Raw genomic sequence first — 15,051 nt, 5'->3', positions numbered from 1 at the left:
CAGTTACTTACAGTCCTGGGCGGAACAGTCACAATACCAAGCCATGCATGATACAGTGTATCTGGATAAGATGTTTTCTATGGAGCATCAATGAAAACTGGTGATGGTTGATGAGAATTGCAAAATTTCTTTAAACTCCTGAGGAAGTAGAAGCATTGATGAGCTCTTGTGGCTGTGACTTCAACATGGTTGGACCAGGGCAGGCGATTGTTCACTTGAAGATCTCAGCTCCCTCAGTCTCAGCACCATTGAAGTGTGCACCGTGCCGTACCCCTTCCTGAAGCCAGTGATGATACAGGGAGTCGAGCCGGGGGCCAGGGGTGCAGCTTTGTTGAGCATACGTTGTCATGGATTCCCAGAGTCATAATTGTGTAGGAGCTGCTGCCGCCTCTCTTTACTCTTATCGGCAGGTAAGTTTTCATGGCACCTGTGCGTACATGTACTTGTGTGTATGACAATAAACACGCTTCATGCCGTCTGTTGGTCAGGAGGTCAAAGGTCCAGTTGCAAGGGGAGGTGTTGAGTCCAAGGCAAGGATTTTGGAGATGTGTTTGCTTGGAATTATAACACTGGGGGCGGTGCTGCAGTCAATAAATTTGATGCCTTAGTGGACTTAAAGGTGGAAAATCCCCAGGATCAGATGAGATTTATTCCAGCCTGCTGTAGGAGACATGGGAAGAGATTGTTGAGGCTTTGACTGAGATTTTGTAATCTTCACTAAGCACAGATGAGGCTCGACGTGACTGGAGGACAGCAAACACTCATCCACTTTTCAGAAAAGGGAGCTGGAGAAGAACATGGTGACTCTCGACCTGTGAGCCTAACGTCAGAAGTAGGGAAGAGCGGGACAAAATTCTGAGGGAGGGGGAGAGGAAGTATGAAGAAGGTTTAGGATGCTGAAAGTGAGGGAGCCTTTGAGGGAAAAAATGGGTTAGAAGGGAGCTAAGGGTAGCTGTGAAATGTCCGAGGAAAGAGAAAAATCCTATGTCATTTAGATATACTGTATCAAATCCAAGAGGATAACTATGGAGAGGATAGGACCACTCAAGGACAAGGTGAGAATTCATGCTTGAAGCCAGAGGAAGTGGTTGAGGCACTAAATTAGTGTTCATCAAGGAGGATAGTGAGACCATTTCTCTGATTGATCATCGCACTGTAACTAGTCACCACACTCTCCCATTCCTCCCAACCCATTCCACCCTCCCCTCCCCTGACCCATACCCCACCTTCCCCACTATTCCCATCTGCCCTCCCCTCCTCTCGTATTTGGTTCCATGCTCCACCTTCCTCTCCTATCAGATCCCACCATCTACAGCCCTCTGTCACTATCTCTGCTCGCTTCTCCTCCATTTGCCTGTCAAGCCTCTTCGCTCTGATCCATTTGTCACCGGCCAGTTCACGCCACACTCCATTCCTTCAACTTCCTATACTATCCATCGCTCCTCTACCTTTCAGTCCAGGTGAAGGGTCTTGACCCACAATGTCGACTGTCCACTTCCCTCTACAAATGCTGCCCAGCCCTCCAAGTTCCTCCAGCACTGTATGTGTTGCTCGTTTAGCCGGAGGGTGGATTGTCCTCAGCAGAACTGAGAAATGATGTTCCAGATTCTGCACCTGTGCTCTCTGTCCCTGTTTTGTTTTAAACTTTATTTGTTTAGAGATTCAGCACAGTAACAGGCCCTACTGGCCCAATGAGCCTGCAATGCCCAATCACAGCCGACTAGCCTACGAAACCGTGTGTCTTTGTAGAAAGTGAGAGGAAACCAGAACATTCAGAGGAAACCCTTGCGGGGGCCAGGGTCAGGAAGAACGTACAAACTCCTGACAGACAGAGGCGGGAATCGAACCTGGGTCACTGGCACCGTAATGGCACTGCGCTAGTCGCTAAGCCATGTGCCACCAAATGAGGATCAAGAGGCCTGTGTTAAATTTCAAGATATAAGTCACAGTCTTAGAGCCTGAAGAAATTGCCGTCTTCAACGTCAGTGGAAGCTTTGTGGTCGGAAGGATGGGCTGGGGGAGCTGGGGAATCAGATGCTTGAAACCTAAACTGTGCGCTGCAGCGGGGAAGAACAGAGAATAATGATACCCTGAGGGAGAGAGGAAGGCAGGGAATTATCCAGCTAATATCATCCATCATCATCATCACTTCAGGTGAGTGCACTCAGCGTCAGTGAGGCTGCAGGGGACATTTACGGGCAACGTGCAACTCAGCCCCGAGGTACACAGCTGTGAGGCATAATTAAGCCACATTGAAAAGTACACTGACGGCAGGACTGGGCGACAGTGCTGATGATTTTGGATCTAACGCTCATAATTCCTTGGGAAGTCACTAATTACTTGATATCTGCAGGTTTTGTAATGGTTAATGTTAAATTTTATTACCTCAGGTACGCACCTGTTCCCTCAGGAGAGAGATTACTGTTTTCCACTTGTGATCTTCAGTGAATGGAAATCTTTTGTGTTTTAACCAGTAATTAAATATTCCTTCTTGACTTCTTTGATGGGAACTTTCAGCAAACGATGAATGCAGTCTTCCTCTCATTTGATGCAGTGTAGCTCTCTGGGAGTAATGTAAACAAAACTACATTCTCGTCAAAAAGCTTTTATCTTCTAAATGGCCCTCATGGGATGCTCTTTAATTTATAGGCCCAAGTGCCACCCTCTGCTTGTTAAAGATTTGTAGCCATTACTATTTTGCCCTCTGTACATCTCCCACAGCACAGACCAGTGTGAAACTTTCCACACACCATGCTGTGCAAAGTTCAAAGCTGTCTCGACGAAAGCGATGATCTGTGGGCATCATATTGTAGTCCAATCCAATGAATGCCTGAGCGTTCACAAGGGGAGGCATGGGGACATACTCCTGGTTATACAGAAACCATCGTTCTCCAGATTAACAATTACTGCTCTGCTCAATTCATCTGGGTAAGACTATACTTTAATGCACTGAGGAGTGTCTACAACCATTAATCTCCTGTACCAAAGTGATACCCTTCAACCTTCTGGCTCACGTGGTGTCCTACACCCATCAGGCTTCTGAACAGGTGTGGCACCCGACATGGTACCCTACACCTTGTCAGGCTTCCTGAATGGATGTGGATAACTTTTCTCACCAGAACTTTGAACTGATTCCACAACCTGCAGACTTGCTGCCAAGGACACTCCAGCTCATGTTCTCAGTATTACTTGTTTCTATTTGCACAGTTTGTCGCCTCTTGCTCCTTGGTTGTTTGTCAGTCTTTGTTGATGCATAGCATAGCTTTCATAAATTCTACTGCACTTCTTTATTTCTGATAAGACTGCTGAACGGATCCTGACCCGGATCTAGGCCGTACCCTCCAAATATCCCAACCTGCCTCTCGGTTTTTTTTGCACTACCTTACTTCCCATTTTTCTATTTTCTATTTATGATTTATAATTTAAATTTTTAATACTTACTAATTTTAACTATTTTTAATATCTTTAATATTTAATATTTGTAATCCATGGAGTGTGAAGCGCAGAACCAAATATCGCTGTGATGATTGTACGTTCTAGTACCAATTGTTTGGCGACAGTAAAGTATAAAGTATTTTCCTGTCAATGCCTGCAAGAAAATGAATGTCAAGGTCATATATGGCAACATACATGTACATACTTTGGTTACCTTCATCATACAGCTGGGAAACAGTATGTCTGATCGGACACTGGGACAGCCTTGTATGTTCTAGATGCTGCCTTGGAATGAACACTCCACGTATTTATTTGTCAATTATCTCCGTATCAACCTCGGGGCAATTCAGAGGCAGCTGAAGGTAGTTGAGCACTATTCTGGGGAACTGCTGCAGTCAGCTTTTCACACTGGAGTGATTACCCTTAAACCATCAGAGGATACAAGAGGCACAGAACGTGAGAGCCGGAACATTAGAGTCAGAGCGTCAGAGAAAATTACAACACAGGAACGGGCCCTTTGGCCCATCTAGTCCATGCTGCCTACTCCCGTCAACCTGCACTGGGTCCATAGCCCTCCATACCCCTACCATCAATGTAGCTATCCAAAACATTGAAATCAAGCTCGCATGCACCACTTTTGCTGGCAACTAGTTCCACACTCTCATGACCCACTGAGTGAAGGAGTTTCCCTTAACGTTCCCCTTAAATGGTTTACCTTTCACCCTTAACCCATGACCTCTAGTTGTAGTCTCACCCAACCTCAGTGGAAAAAGCCTGCCTGCATTTATCCTATCTGTTGTTGCAAGTTTACAAAATGCTGGTTAGTGCGGAGTTGCTGTATTGAGAGTGCAGTTCTGGTTTAATTTATTTTTTTATTTTACGTCAAGATTCAGCTCTAAGTAGGCCCTCCCAGCCCTCGAGCTGAGCCGCCAGCAACCCACAGATTAATCCTAGCTTAACCATGGGACAATTGACAATGACCAATTAACCTTCTAACCGGTATGTCTTTGGACAGTGGGAGGAAACTGGAGCACCCGGAGGAAATCCACCCATTCCGTGGGGAGTATGTACAAACAATTTACAGAGGATGCTGGGATTGAACTCCCGACTCCGACAGCCTAAGCTGTAATAGTGTCGCACTGCCCGCTACGCCCTCTTGCACCACAGTCTAGCTGGGATATAATTTTGCACGGGAGCGGGTAAAGAGGAGATTCACCAGAATGTTGTCTGGTTTGGAGAGTGTTAGTTATGAGGAGAGATTGCATAAGCTGGGCTTATTTTTCCCTGGAGCAAAGGAGGATGTGGGATGACCTGATAGAAGTGCTTTTTTAAATATGAGAGGTAGATGGTACAGGTTCGGGATATCAAAACAAGGAAGGCTTGGTTTCAAAGTGAAGGCAGAAGTTTTAAAGGGGAAAGCTTCAGACATAGGGTTGATATCTGGAACTCCCTGACTGTGGAGCAGGTGGAACTAGATACAATCACTGTGTTTAAGAGACATTTAGACAGGTTAAATAGACATAACAAACCTAACACAGGAATGGTGACGATTGGGAAAAGGTCAGGATGGCCATGGTCTGCGTCTGTGATATGTATCTCTGACTCTGTCATTAAAGGAACCTCCCCTGTGTTTTTTGGTATGACACTTGATTCCATTCTTTGGAAATTTTTCCCTTTGACTCCCATTAACTTCAGCTTTAGCAGGGCTCCTCAATGGTACACCCAGTCAAATGGTGCGTCCGTGTTGAGGGCAGTCTCTCTTACCTCTAGAGTTTAGCCCCTGACACTGTGTCTAGACCAGGACCATGATAGATCTGGACATAGTGGTCTGATGAGGTGGTAGCAGGCAGGATTAGACTGGTCTTACCTATCGTGAATCGGACCTACCTTGTGGCTGGATAGGTCTGGAATAGTGTGGCTGAAGCTCAGGATCTCAATACTCTGTCAGGATCTTGTCTGGTCGTGAATCCAACATTGCCAATGCAGCCTCAGTATCAGGTAGAGTGAATTGAATTGTCTAGGAGGAATTTCTTTAGTCAAATGGTAGTAAATCTGTGGAATTCATTGCCATAGATGGTCGTGGAGGCCAAGTAATTTGGTATATTTAAAGCAAAGGTTGATAGGTTCTTGATTAGTAAGGGTGTCATACATTACAGAAGGCAAGAAAAAGGGGTTGAGAGGGATAATAAGTCAGCCATGATAGAATGGTGGAGCACTCAGTGAGCCAAAAGGCCTAATTCTGTTCCTGTATTTTATGGTCTTACGGTCTACAGGCTGGTTTCTTGCGATGATGTGTATGTCAGAAGGAAGTGCATGTAATTTCCAGCTAAAGCCACCTTGACAGATAACATGGTCATAAACCTCAATATAAATTCAGGCAACATCCACTCTGAAACTCTCAAAGGTCAAAGTTCGAAGTAAATTTATTATTAAAGTACATGTATGTCACCATATACAATTCTGAGATTCACTTTCTTGCATACTCAGTAAATCCAAGAAACACAATATAATCAATGAAAATCACACCCAACAGGACAGGCAGACAACTAATGTGCAAATACAAAAGGAAAAAAATATCGAGAACATGAGATGAAGAGTCCTTGAAAGTGAGTCTTTAAGTTGTGGGAACAGTTCAGTGATGGGGACGAGAACAGTTATTCCCACTGGTTAGGACGGCTTTACCTGTGATGGACTGGGCTGTATTCACTAATTTTTGTAGGATTTTCCGCTTAAGGACATTGGCGTTTCCATACCAGGCCATCATGTAACCAGTAAATCTACTCTCCACCACACATCTATAGGACTTAATCAAAGTTTTAGATGTCATACCAAATATTTACAAACTTCTAAGGAAGGCACTACATGCTTACTTCATAATTGAACTTATGTTTGGAGACCGGGACAGATCATCTGAAATGATAACACCCAAGGTCTGAGAGTTGATGACCCTCTCCACCTCTGATGCCCCAGTGAAAATTGGCTCATGGACCTCCAGTTTCCTCCTCTGAAGTCCTCCTCCTCAGTATGTTACCCTGGCATCATCATTATGTGCCTTGTTGTAAGACTTGAGCAATCATAGTCTTCCATCTGTCTATGATCTGAGGATTTCTAATAAGCTCGTCAAAGCTTTTGACTGTCCATCCCTTGATGTAGCTCCTGAATGTCCCCTTGCACCAGTCAGGGTGAATAGCACTTGGGCTGAGGCTGTGTACTCATGTCGGTAAGAATCGGCAGTAACCTCAAAAAAGTGGATTGAACGTACTGCAAGACCTCTGCTGCCCTTGGAATGAAGAATTGAACAGTAACTTGGACTGATCTGAAGAATCTCATCCCATTTGGATGGAGAACCTAGCTTGGCAAGACATGCGATTTACACAGTGGCTCTCTCTAATGGGGTCCGTAACCTGGCTTCAGTCACCTTCAGATACACCCACCACCTCGTAACCTCCTCTGTCAGTTCCTTCCTTTACCTTCTGTTCCTTTCCTGATTCTATCCATGACAAACTTTATGATTTTTTTTTATTGAATGAGATCGGGTGGAAACTGCAAGTGGGCTTGGCAGGATGTGTTTTATCACTCAATGTCAACTGCACCTCTCGCACAGATCAATGAAAATGTATTTTCATCGTTAGCTGGCTGGACTCCTTAATTGACCATTACTCAAACCTTCCGAAGCAGAGCAAAGAGCCGAAATTGTATTTTAATAATTCAATTGTTTTATTTATGGATGGCACCAAATAAACACAGTGAGTTAAGCAGGTAAGATTTATAAAGTGGATGCACACATTTCCCATTTATATACTGACAGTATGTAATGCATTCCAAAGCTGTTACTGTTGGGGCTAGTAAGTTGTAGGCATTCTGTATTGATGCCCAAAGGATGCCGACGCTTGTTGGCGGACCTTCGCTGAAATGATTTGTCACAAACGACACATTTTGCTGTACATGTGACAAATAAAGCCAATCCATCTTCAAATTTTTCAAGCTTTTGATTGTACGTTACTCAGATTCCTGCCACTGTCTGTCTCCCTCTGGGTTTCCTCCGGGTGCTTTTGTTTCCTCCCACAGTCCAAAGACAAACTGATTGATAGGTTAATTGGTCATTGTAAATTGTCTTGTGATTAGGCTAGGGTTAAATCAGGGATCACTGGGCAGTGTGGTTTGAAGGGCCAGAAACCCTGTTCCGTGCTGCATCTCAGTAAAATAAAATTTTAAAAATTAAGTCACTTTACCCACAGACCTAATTCTGGGAAATCCTGAAAACTCACCAATAAAATTGTTTTACACAAAAACTTAAAACTGATCATAGATTGCTTCTGTTCAAATTGCGGAAATATCCTAATAAAATTTTACCAACTGTGATAATGAGAATCTTTGCAGAGGGGGACATTGATGAGTGGTGAATTGTTAAAATTTAATAAGTACACAATAACCATCCCTTGTTGCCAAGGAACAGATGGAGGCATTCTTAATGCAAGTGGTACTTACTTTGTGGAATGTCCACCAACCAGTTACCGGCCAGGTGATCTCACTGGTAACAGCAGCTTCACTCAACCGAGGAGCCGTCCAGTTTAAGGGCTTTGATCAGAGATAGGTTGAGGGAAAGAAGGAAAAAGACAAACTTTCCTTTGTTTGTTGTTGCTTGTCTTAGGAGCAGGATAGCGGTGGTGAAAATTGTGCCCTGGAGGGGAAAAGGCTTTAAAGTGGTCCCTGGTGTGCCAGTGATAAATGTCCTTTTGGCTCTCGCACACTCTCACTGAGTCATTAATGTACAGATCACAGCCATGCATTGTGTCAGCATTGACAGGGAGCTCGTCTGTTCTTGCCATTACGGTTGCTATTCCTGATTTTTGTTTGTGTGGAGTCAGATGTCGCGGGGGGCAAAGGTGAAGTTTGATTTCGTACAGCGCAGCGAGAAGAGATCTTCGGGCTCTCGGATGTAGTGAACCACCGCAGTGTCGGCAGTCTGGGGCGGGAAGTGGGTGTTAGCCGTGGTACCAGGCACTCCATCTTCTCTGCAGTTGCTCGACTGAAACTGATTGTATTCTAATTCCTTGTCTTTGTGCTTAGGAGTTGAGCTTCAGGACTCTCTGATACGTTGGCGCAAAATATGCTGGAAATCTTGAGGCAGACTCACAAAGTGCGAGAGGAACTTGGCAAGCCAGCCCAAGTCTAAGGAGGGGAAGGGAATAAACAGTCAATGCATGATGGGCTTCGGCTTGAAACTTCCAGTTTAAGATGGTGCTGGTGAAGTGCAGCGGCAACTTACTGGTAGCAAACAATACCAAAAAAGCCATAGATAATTGTACTAAATATATTTTTTCCCAGATACGATTACTGCAATCAATAGATTGTAACTTCCTTTTCGGAGTTGAGCTTTTGAACGGCCTGGGCAACCTGGCATCTTTGCAGTGTGAGCTGAAGTCTGGAAGGTGCAGGCCGGTTGGGACTTGGCAGGTACAGGCCGAATCGAGGCAGTGGGACTCGAGGCCGAATCGAGGCAGTGGTGCCTGGGGCTGAATCGAGGCAGTGGGGCCCGGGGCCGAATCGAGGCAGTGGGGCCCGGGGCTGAATCGAGGCAATGGGGCCCGGGGCCGAATCGAGGCAGTGGGGCCCGGGGCCAAGAGCGGGGAATGAGCCAGTATAGGGACGTTGCTGGAGCAGACTTGGAGGCGGTTTGATAGGGCAGAACTGAGGCACAGTCGAGGAGGCGGGGCCTAGGCCCGGGTTCGAGAATGAGGAATGACCTGAAGATTGCCAATTTAAGCACCGGACCGCGTTGAAAAGGTCTGGGTGTGGGGGCTGGAGGTGAGGAACCTCCGCGAGGTTTACTCGTTTCTGTGCTGAACCTAGGCTGTGGCCTGCAACTAACAGGCTCCTGGATTGGCTGCAGCGATGACTGGCTTCATGGCTGTGGACTCACTTTCAAGAACTTTAGTTCTGAATGTTGTTGCTTACTTTTACTGTTTGCTTACTACGATTTGTCTTTTCTGCATATTGGGTGTTTGATGCTTTTTTAATGGGTTCTGAGTTTTGTGGCCATCTGTAAGGAGATGAGTCTGAAGGTTGCATATAGCATACATACCTGGATAATAAATGCACTTTGAACTTTAAAAGAAGACTTTTTATTCCCTTGACCTGCTGAGTTCCTCCAGCATTTTGTGTTGTTAGTCTGGAATATTGATTTTCTTTTAACTTTTTTTTAATAGCTGTTACAACTTGTAACAAATTTGTGCCCCACTTAAACACCCCAAATGTTGCAACACGTTATCTGAGAAGAATCACAGCATTGACTGTTTATAATCCTTAAATATATTTTTTACTTTTGCCCAGAAACAATTAGCAGAACCTCTGCAAAGCTCTGCTGGCTGCGTAGTTGCCGTTTCAGAGCATTGCAGGTGCTGTCAAATTGCCACAATTTTCATTGCAAACAGGTTCCTGTGGCAGTTTACATCATTTCAGGAGGTGCTCACGACCTTACACCTCTGAACTCTCTGAGTACGTGATGAGTTTCCATCAGTAACACCCGGTGCTGACTGGTGACGGAACAGGTTTCCGTCTGTCTCAATGTTGCAATCAGAGATTTATTGGGATGCTCCTATTCTTTCACATTTGTAACCAACGTATATTGCAAACCAGTGGTTCTCTCACTTTTTCTGCAGGTCACCCCTGGGTGAGGTGTAGCACCTGCTAAGCCACACCACCACCCCCACCCCACCCCCAGCAGACTCACGTGAAGCCCTGGGAGCAGGTGGTAGATGGTCTGAGCAGCTCTGACCACCCTTCATAGTCTCTGTTGTTGCTAAAGTTTGTTTGGTCAACTGTACTAATTATTCTGATAAGAACATTGGATTTAGGAGCAGAATTCAGCCATTCAGACCGACGAGTCTGCTCCACCATTTCATCATGGCTGATCCATTTGCCTTCTCAGTCCCAGTCTCCTGCCTTCTCTCTGTATCCCTTCATGCCCTGACTAATCCAGAATCTATCAACCTCTGCCTTAAATATACATAAAGACCTAACCTCCACAGCTGCCTGTGGCAATGAATTCCACAGATTCACCACTCTCTGGCTAAAGAAATTCCTTCTCATCAACCTTTCTAAAGGGAGCCCCTCTATTATGAGGCTGTGTCCTCTGGTCTGGACTCCCCCACCATAGGAAGCATCCTTTGCACATCCACTCTATCAAGGCCTTTCACCATTCGTTAGGTTTCAATGAGGTCACCTTTCATTCCTCTGAATTCTAGTGAGTACAGGCCCAGAGCCATCAAATGCTCTTCATATGACAAACTTTTCAGTCCTATCAATCCTAATATACATGTTTTAACAGGTTATAGGTATTATTTTAGGTGCAGGTGGAGATAGGTCTCTACCGAAGGAGGTGTAAGGCGCTCCTTCCCTCCGCTAGGCTGCAGGTCACCCTTGGGCAAGGTGTAGCACCGGCTTAGCCCCCCACCCCCAGCCCTTATTCAGGGTCACGTGAAGCTATGGGAGCAGATGGTGGATGGTCGTATGAGCAGCTGGTGCAGATCACATTCCTCGTTATGCGACTACTGACGCCAGGCAGACAATCTCTGAAGAGTATTGATAATGGCTGGGGTCACCCGTCTAGTAAAGACACTGCCCAGAAGGCAGCAATGACAAAACTTGCCAAGAGCAGTCATGGTCATGGAAAGACCATGAGTGTCCACGTCGTACGACACAGCACGTAGTGATGATGTTGAGATATTATTATCTGTTAAATATACTGTTACAGGACTATATGAAAACTAAAACTATTTCAAAGCTCTGAATAGGATAATTTATTTATAATGTGTATTATTCTTCCAACCAGCAATGAAAAAGCATTTAATATTGTTGCTATAGGTATTCAGTGAGATCCTTGTGACTGATGCAATGTGGCTTGGTGCCCCTCCCCCACTCCATGCATGTGCGCGTACACACACACACACACACACACACACACACACCCCGACCAAGATACCCACCTTTGCCGACCCTTTTTGGGCCATATCCCTAACCTCTGCTATCCATGTCTTTACTGTAATGCTGTCTGCCTTTACCACTTTCTCTGGCAGCTCGTTTCATATCTAGTATCTTACTTACGTATATAAGTTTAAATCTCGCCCATCACTAAGGACCCCCATCACCTAAGACAAATTCTCTTCTCATTGCTACCATCAGGAAGGAGGTACAAGAGCCTGAAGACACACACTCAATGATTCAGGAACAGTTTCTTCCGCTCTGCCATTAGATTTCTGAATGGACATTGAACCCATGAACACTACCTCACTACTTTTTAAAAAAATTTTGCATTACTTATTTAATTGAACTAATAGACTCTAATTCACAATTTTTTTCCTCTCTATTACTATGTATTGCATTGTACTGCTGCTGCAAAGACAACAAATTTCACAACATATGCTGTGATATTAAACCTGATGGTGATTCTGAGACATATAAATTTTAACATCCATCTGGAATAAGTCAGTGATGGTGATTGAAATTGCCTGTTGTGGTAAACTGGTGCTGCTTGAGAAGGAAGGAAAGGTGCCCCATCTTCCCCCCTCACCTGGTCTCGCCTATCACCTGCCAGCTTGTACTCCTTCCCCTCCCCACACCTTCATTCCAGCTTCTGCCCTCTACGTTTCCAGTCCTGATGTGAGGCCTCGGCCCGAAACGCCAACTCTTTGCTCCCCTCAGTAGATGCTGCCTGACCTGCTGGGTTCCTCCAGCATTTTCAGTGGTTTGCGAAGGAAATCCGTCTGTCCGTGTATCTCAAGCCCCACTGTGCCGTGGCCCTTTCTCCCCTCGCTTCTCAGTGACCGCTTATACTGTTGTCGCAGGATCGCTGCGGTTCGAGGCTCAGGATGGGTGGGAGTAGCTGAGGAGGACGGCAATCCACACAGGGACAGAGGCCGATTTCAAGTATCAAAGTAAATTTATTATTAAACTATGTATATATCAGCATATACAACCCTGAGGTTCATATCATTGCAGGAAAAGGGAAATGCAGCAGAATTTACACTAAAGCAAGCTGTCCATAAACAAAGACGGACAGATGATTTATTTTTATTTATTGATTGAAATTCAGCGTGGAATAGGCCCTTCCGGCCCTTCGAGCTGCACTGCCCGGCAATTCCCTGATTTAATTCTAGCCAAATCACGGGACAATTTCCAATGACCAATTAACCTACCAACCAACCAGTATGTCTTTGGACTGTGGGTGCTTTGGACTGTGGGAGGAAACCCACATCATATTAATGTGTAAAAGAAGAAAAATCGTGCAGTTAAAAAATATATAATAATACTAATAAAAATAATACTGAGAACATGAGTTGTAGAGTTCATGAAAGTGAGTGGGTTGAGTTTAGAGTTGAGGTGAGTGATGTTAGCCACACTGATTTAGGAGCCTGATGGTTGTAGGGTAATAATTCCTGAGCCTGGTGGGGTGGGACCTAAGGCTCATGTACCTCCTGCCCAATGGAAGGGAGCGCGGCCTAGATATGGTGACGGTCCTTGACGATGGATGATGCTTTCTTGTTGCACCACCCATCATCAAGGGCCCCCACCATGTAAATGTGCTCAATGGTGGTGGGGGCGTTGCCTTTGATGGATTGGACTATATACACCACTTTCTGAAGACTTACCCATTCCTGGGCATTGGTGTTTCCGTAACGAGCCGTAGATATCTATAGATGTCCAGATGTGCAAAGCTGATAGAGATCAATCCACACAGGTGCCTGTACTAAATATCGACTTGGAGGGGATGAATACTTAAGCAATCAATTATTTTGTGTTTTATTTCTGTAATTTATTTGTAATTAATCTCACTTTGTAGGGATCTGTTTTCACTTTGACATGAAAGTATCTTTCTCTGTTGATCAGAAAAGCCAAATTAAATCCACTGTGATTCAATGTTGTAAAACAATAAAATATGAAAACTTCCAAGGCGGTGAATACTTTTTATAGGTTCTGTCTCCATATATATAACCATATAACAATTACAGCACGGAAACAGGCCATCTCGGCCCTTCTAGTCTGTGCCGAACTCTTACCCTATCCTATTCCCACCAACCTACACTTAGCCCATAACCCTCCATTCCTTTCCTGTCCATATATCTATCCAATTTAACTTTAAACAACAACATAGAACCTGCCTGAAGCACTTCTGCTGGAAGCTCGTTCCACACAGCTACCACTCTCTGAGTAAAGAAGTTCCCCCTCATGTTACCCCTAAACATTTGTCCTCTAATTCTCAACCCATGCCCTCTTGTTTGAATCTACCCTGCTCTCAATGGAAAAAGTCTAACTACGTCAACTCTATCAATCCCCCTCATAATTTTAAACACCTCTATCAAGTCTCCCCTCAACCTTCTATGCTCCAAAGAATAAAGACCTAACTTGTTCAACCTTTCTCTGTAACTTAGGAGATGAAACCCAGGCAATATTTTAGTAAACCTCCTCTGTACTCTCAATTTTATTGACATCCTTCATATAATTCAGTGACCAGAACTGTACACAATACTCCAGATTTGGCCTTACCAATGCCTTATACAAATTCAAATTCAATTATTCAATATATAAAAGAGTCAAATTAAATAAGTGGTGCAAAGAAAAAGTAGTGGGGTTGTGCTCATGGATTCCATGTCCATTCAGAAATCTGACAGCAGAGGGGAAGAAGCTATTCCTGAATTAAGTGAGTGTGTGTCTTCTGGCTTCTGTACCTCCTCGATGATGGTAGCAACGAGAAGAGGGCATGTCCTGGGGTCCTTAAGATTGGATGCCGCCTTTTTGAGTTATCGCTCCTTGACGATGTGTATTATTGAAGAAAAGATGTACAGACATTGGACGGGGCTCAGAGGAGCTTCACAAGAATGATTCTGGGAATGAAAGCATTATCATGTGAGCAGCAATTGGTGGCTCTGGGACTGTACTCGCTGGAATTCAGAAGAATAGGGAGGTCTCATTGAAACCTATCGAATGTTGAAAGGTCGAGGTAAGTGGATGTGAAGAGGATGTTTTATTTGATGGGGGAGTCTAGGACCAGAGGGAACAGCCTGAAAATAAAGGGATGTTCATTTAGTACAGAGATGAGGTGGAATTTCTTTAGCCGGAGGGTGGTGAATCTGCGGAATTCATTGACACAATTGGCTGTGGAGGCCAGGTCACTGGGTGCATTTAAGCCAGAGATTAATTGTTTCTTGATTGGTCAGGGCATGAAGGGATATGGGGAGAAGGCAGAGGATTCAGGCTGAGAGGAAAATTAGATCAGCCATGATGTGGAGCAGACTCGATGGGCTGCATGACGAAGTTCTGCCCCTGTATCTTCCGGTCTTATTAGCATCTATGAAATGCGAGCTTTTTAAAAACTTTTTCAGCTAGATGAGCAAATCGCTCCTGCATCTCATTCAAAGGATGGTCCGTCCATACAGAATTGTTGGCAGCAGGAACCAAAGCCATGTTGATAAAATGGATTAAATTAAATCCACTTTAGTTCCAGATTTACCGCATTGTCTGTAAACACATTGGAGCAGAAATTAGAAAATGAGGGCTGCACTTGGTGCTTTGCCTCATGTAACAGGAGACGTGTTCATTAAATAATCCAGCATTTGA

General features: G+C 44.6%; 1 protein-coding gene across 13 annotated transcripts in view; it reads left to right on the top strand.

Moving 5' to 3' along the window:
- plxna2 (plexin A2) overlaps positions 1-15,051 on the top strand; it is a 565,853-nt gene that overhangs the window by 120,682 nt on the left and 430,120 nt on the right. The window contains exon 4 of one of the 13 annotated variants that reach the window (XM_072279012.1): positions 4-58. The exons of the other annotated variants lie outside the window; for them this stretch is intronic. Coding sequence (XP_072135113.1) covers positions 4-51 — 48 coding nt within the window. The 3' untranslated portion in view covers positions 52-58. Of the gene's footprint in view, positions 1-3; positions 59-15,051 lie in introns of those variants that run through there. 13 annotated transcript variants of the gene reach the window in all.

This window comes from Mobula birostris, chromosome 14, assembly GCF_030028105.1.
Source record: "Mobula birostris isolate sMobBir1 chromosome 14, sMobBir1.hap1, whole genome shotgun sequence".
In the NCBI taxonomy this organism is placed as follows: Eukaryota; Metazoa; Chordata; class Chondrichthyes; order Myliobatiformes; family Myliobatidae; genus Mobula; species Mobula birostris.
The sequence above is the reverse complement of the archived record's forward strand: the minus strand, read 5'-3'. Positions and strand labels throughout refer to the sequence as shown.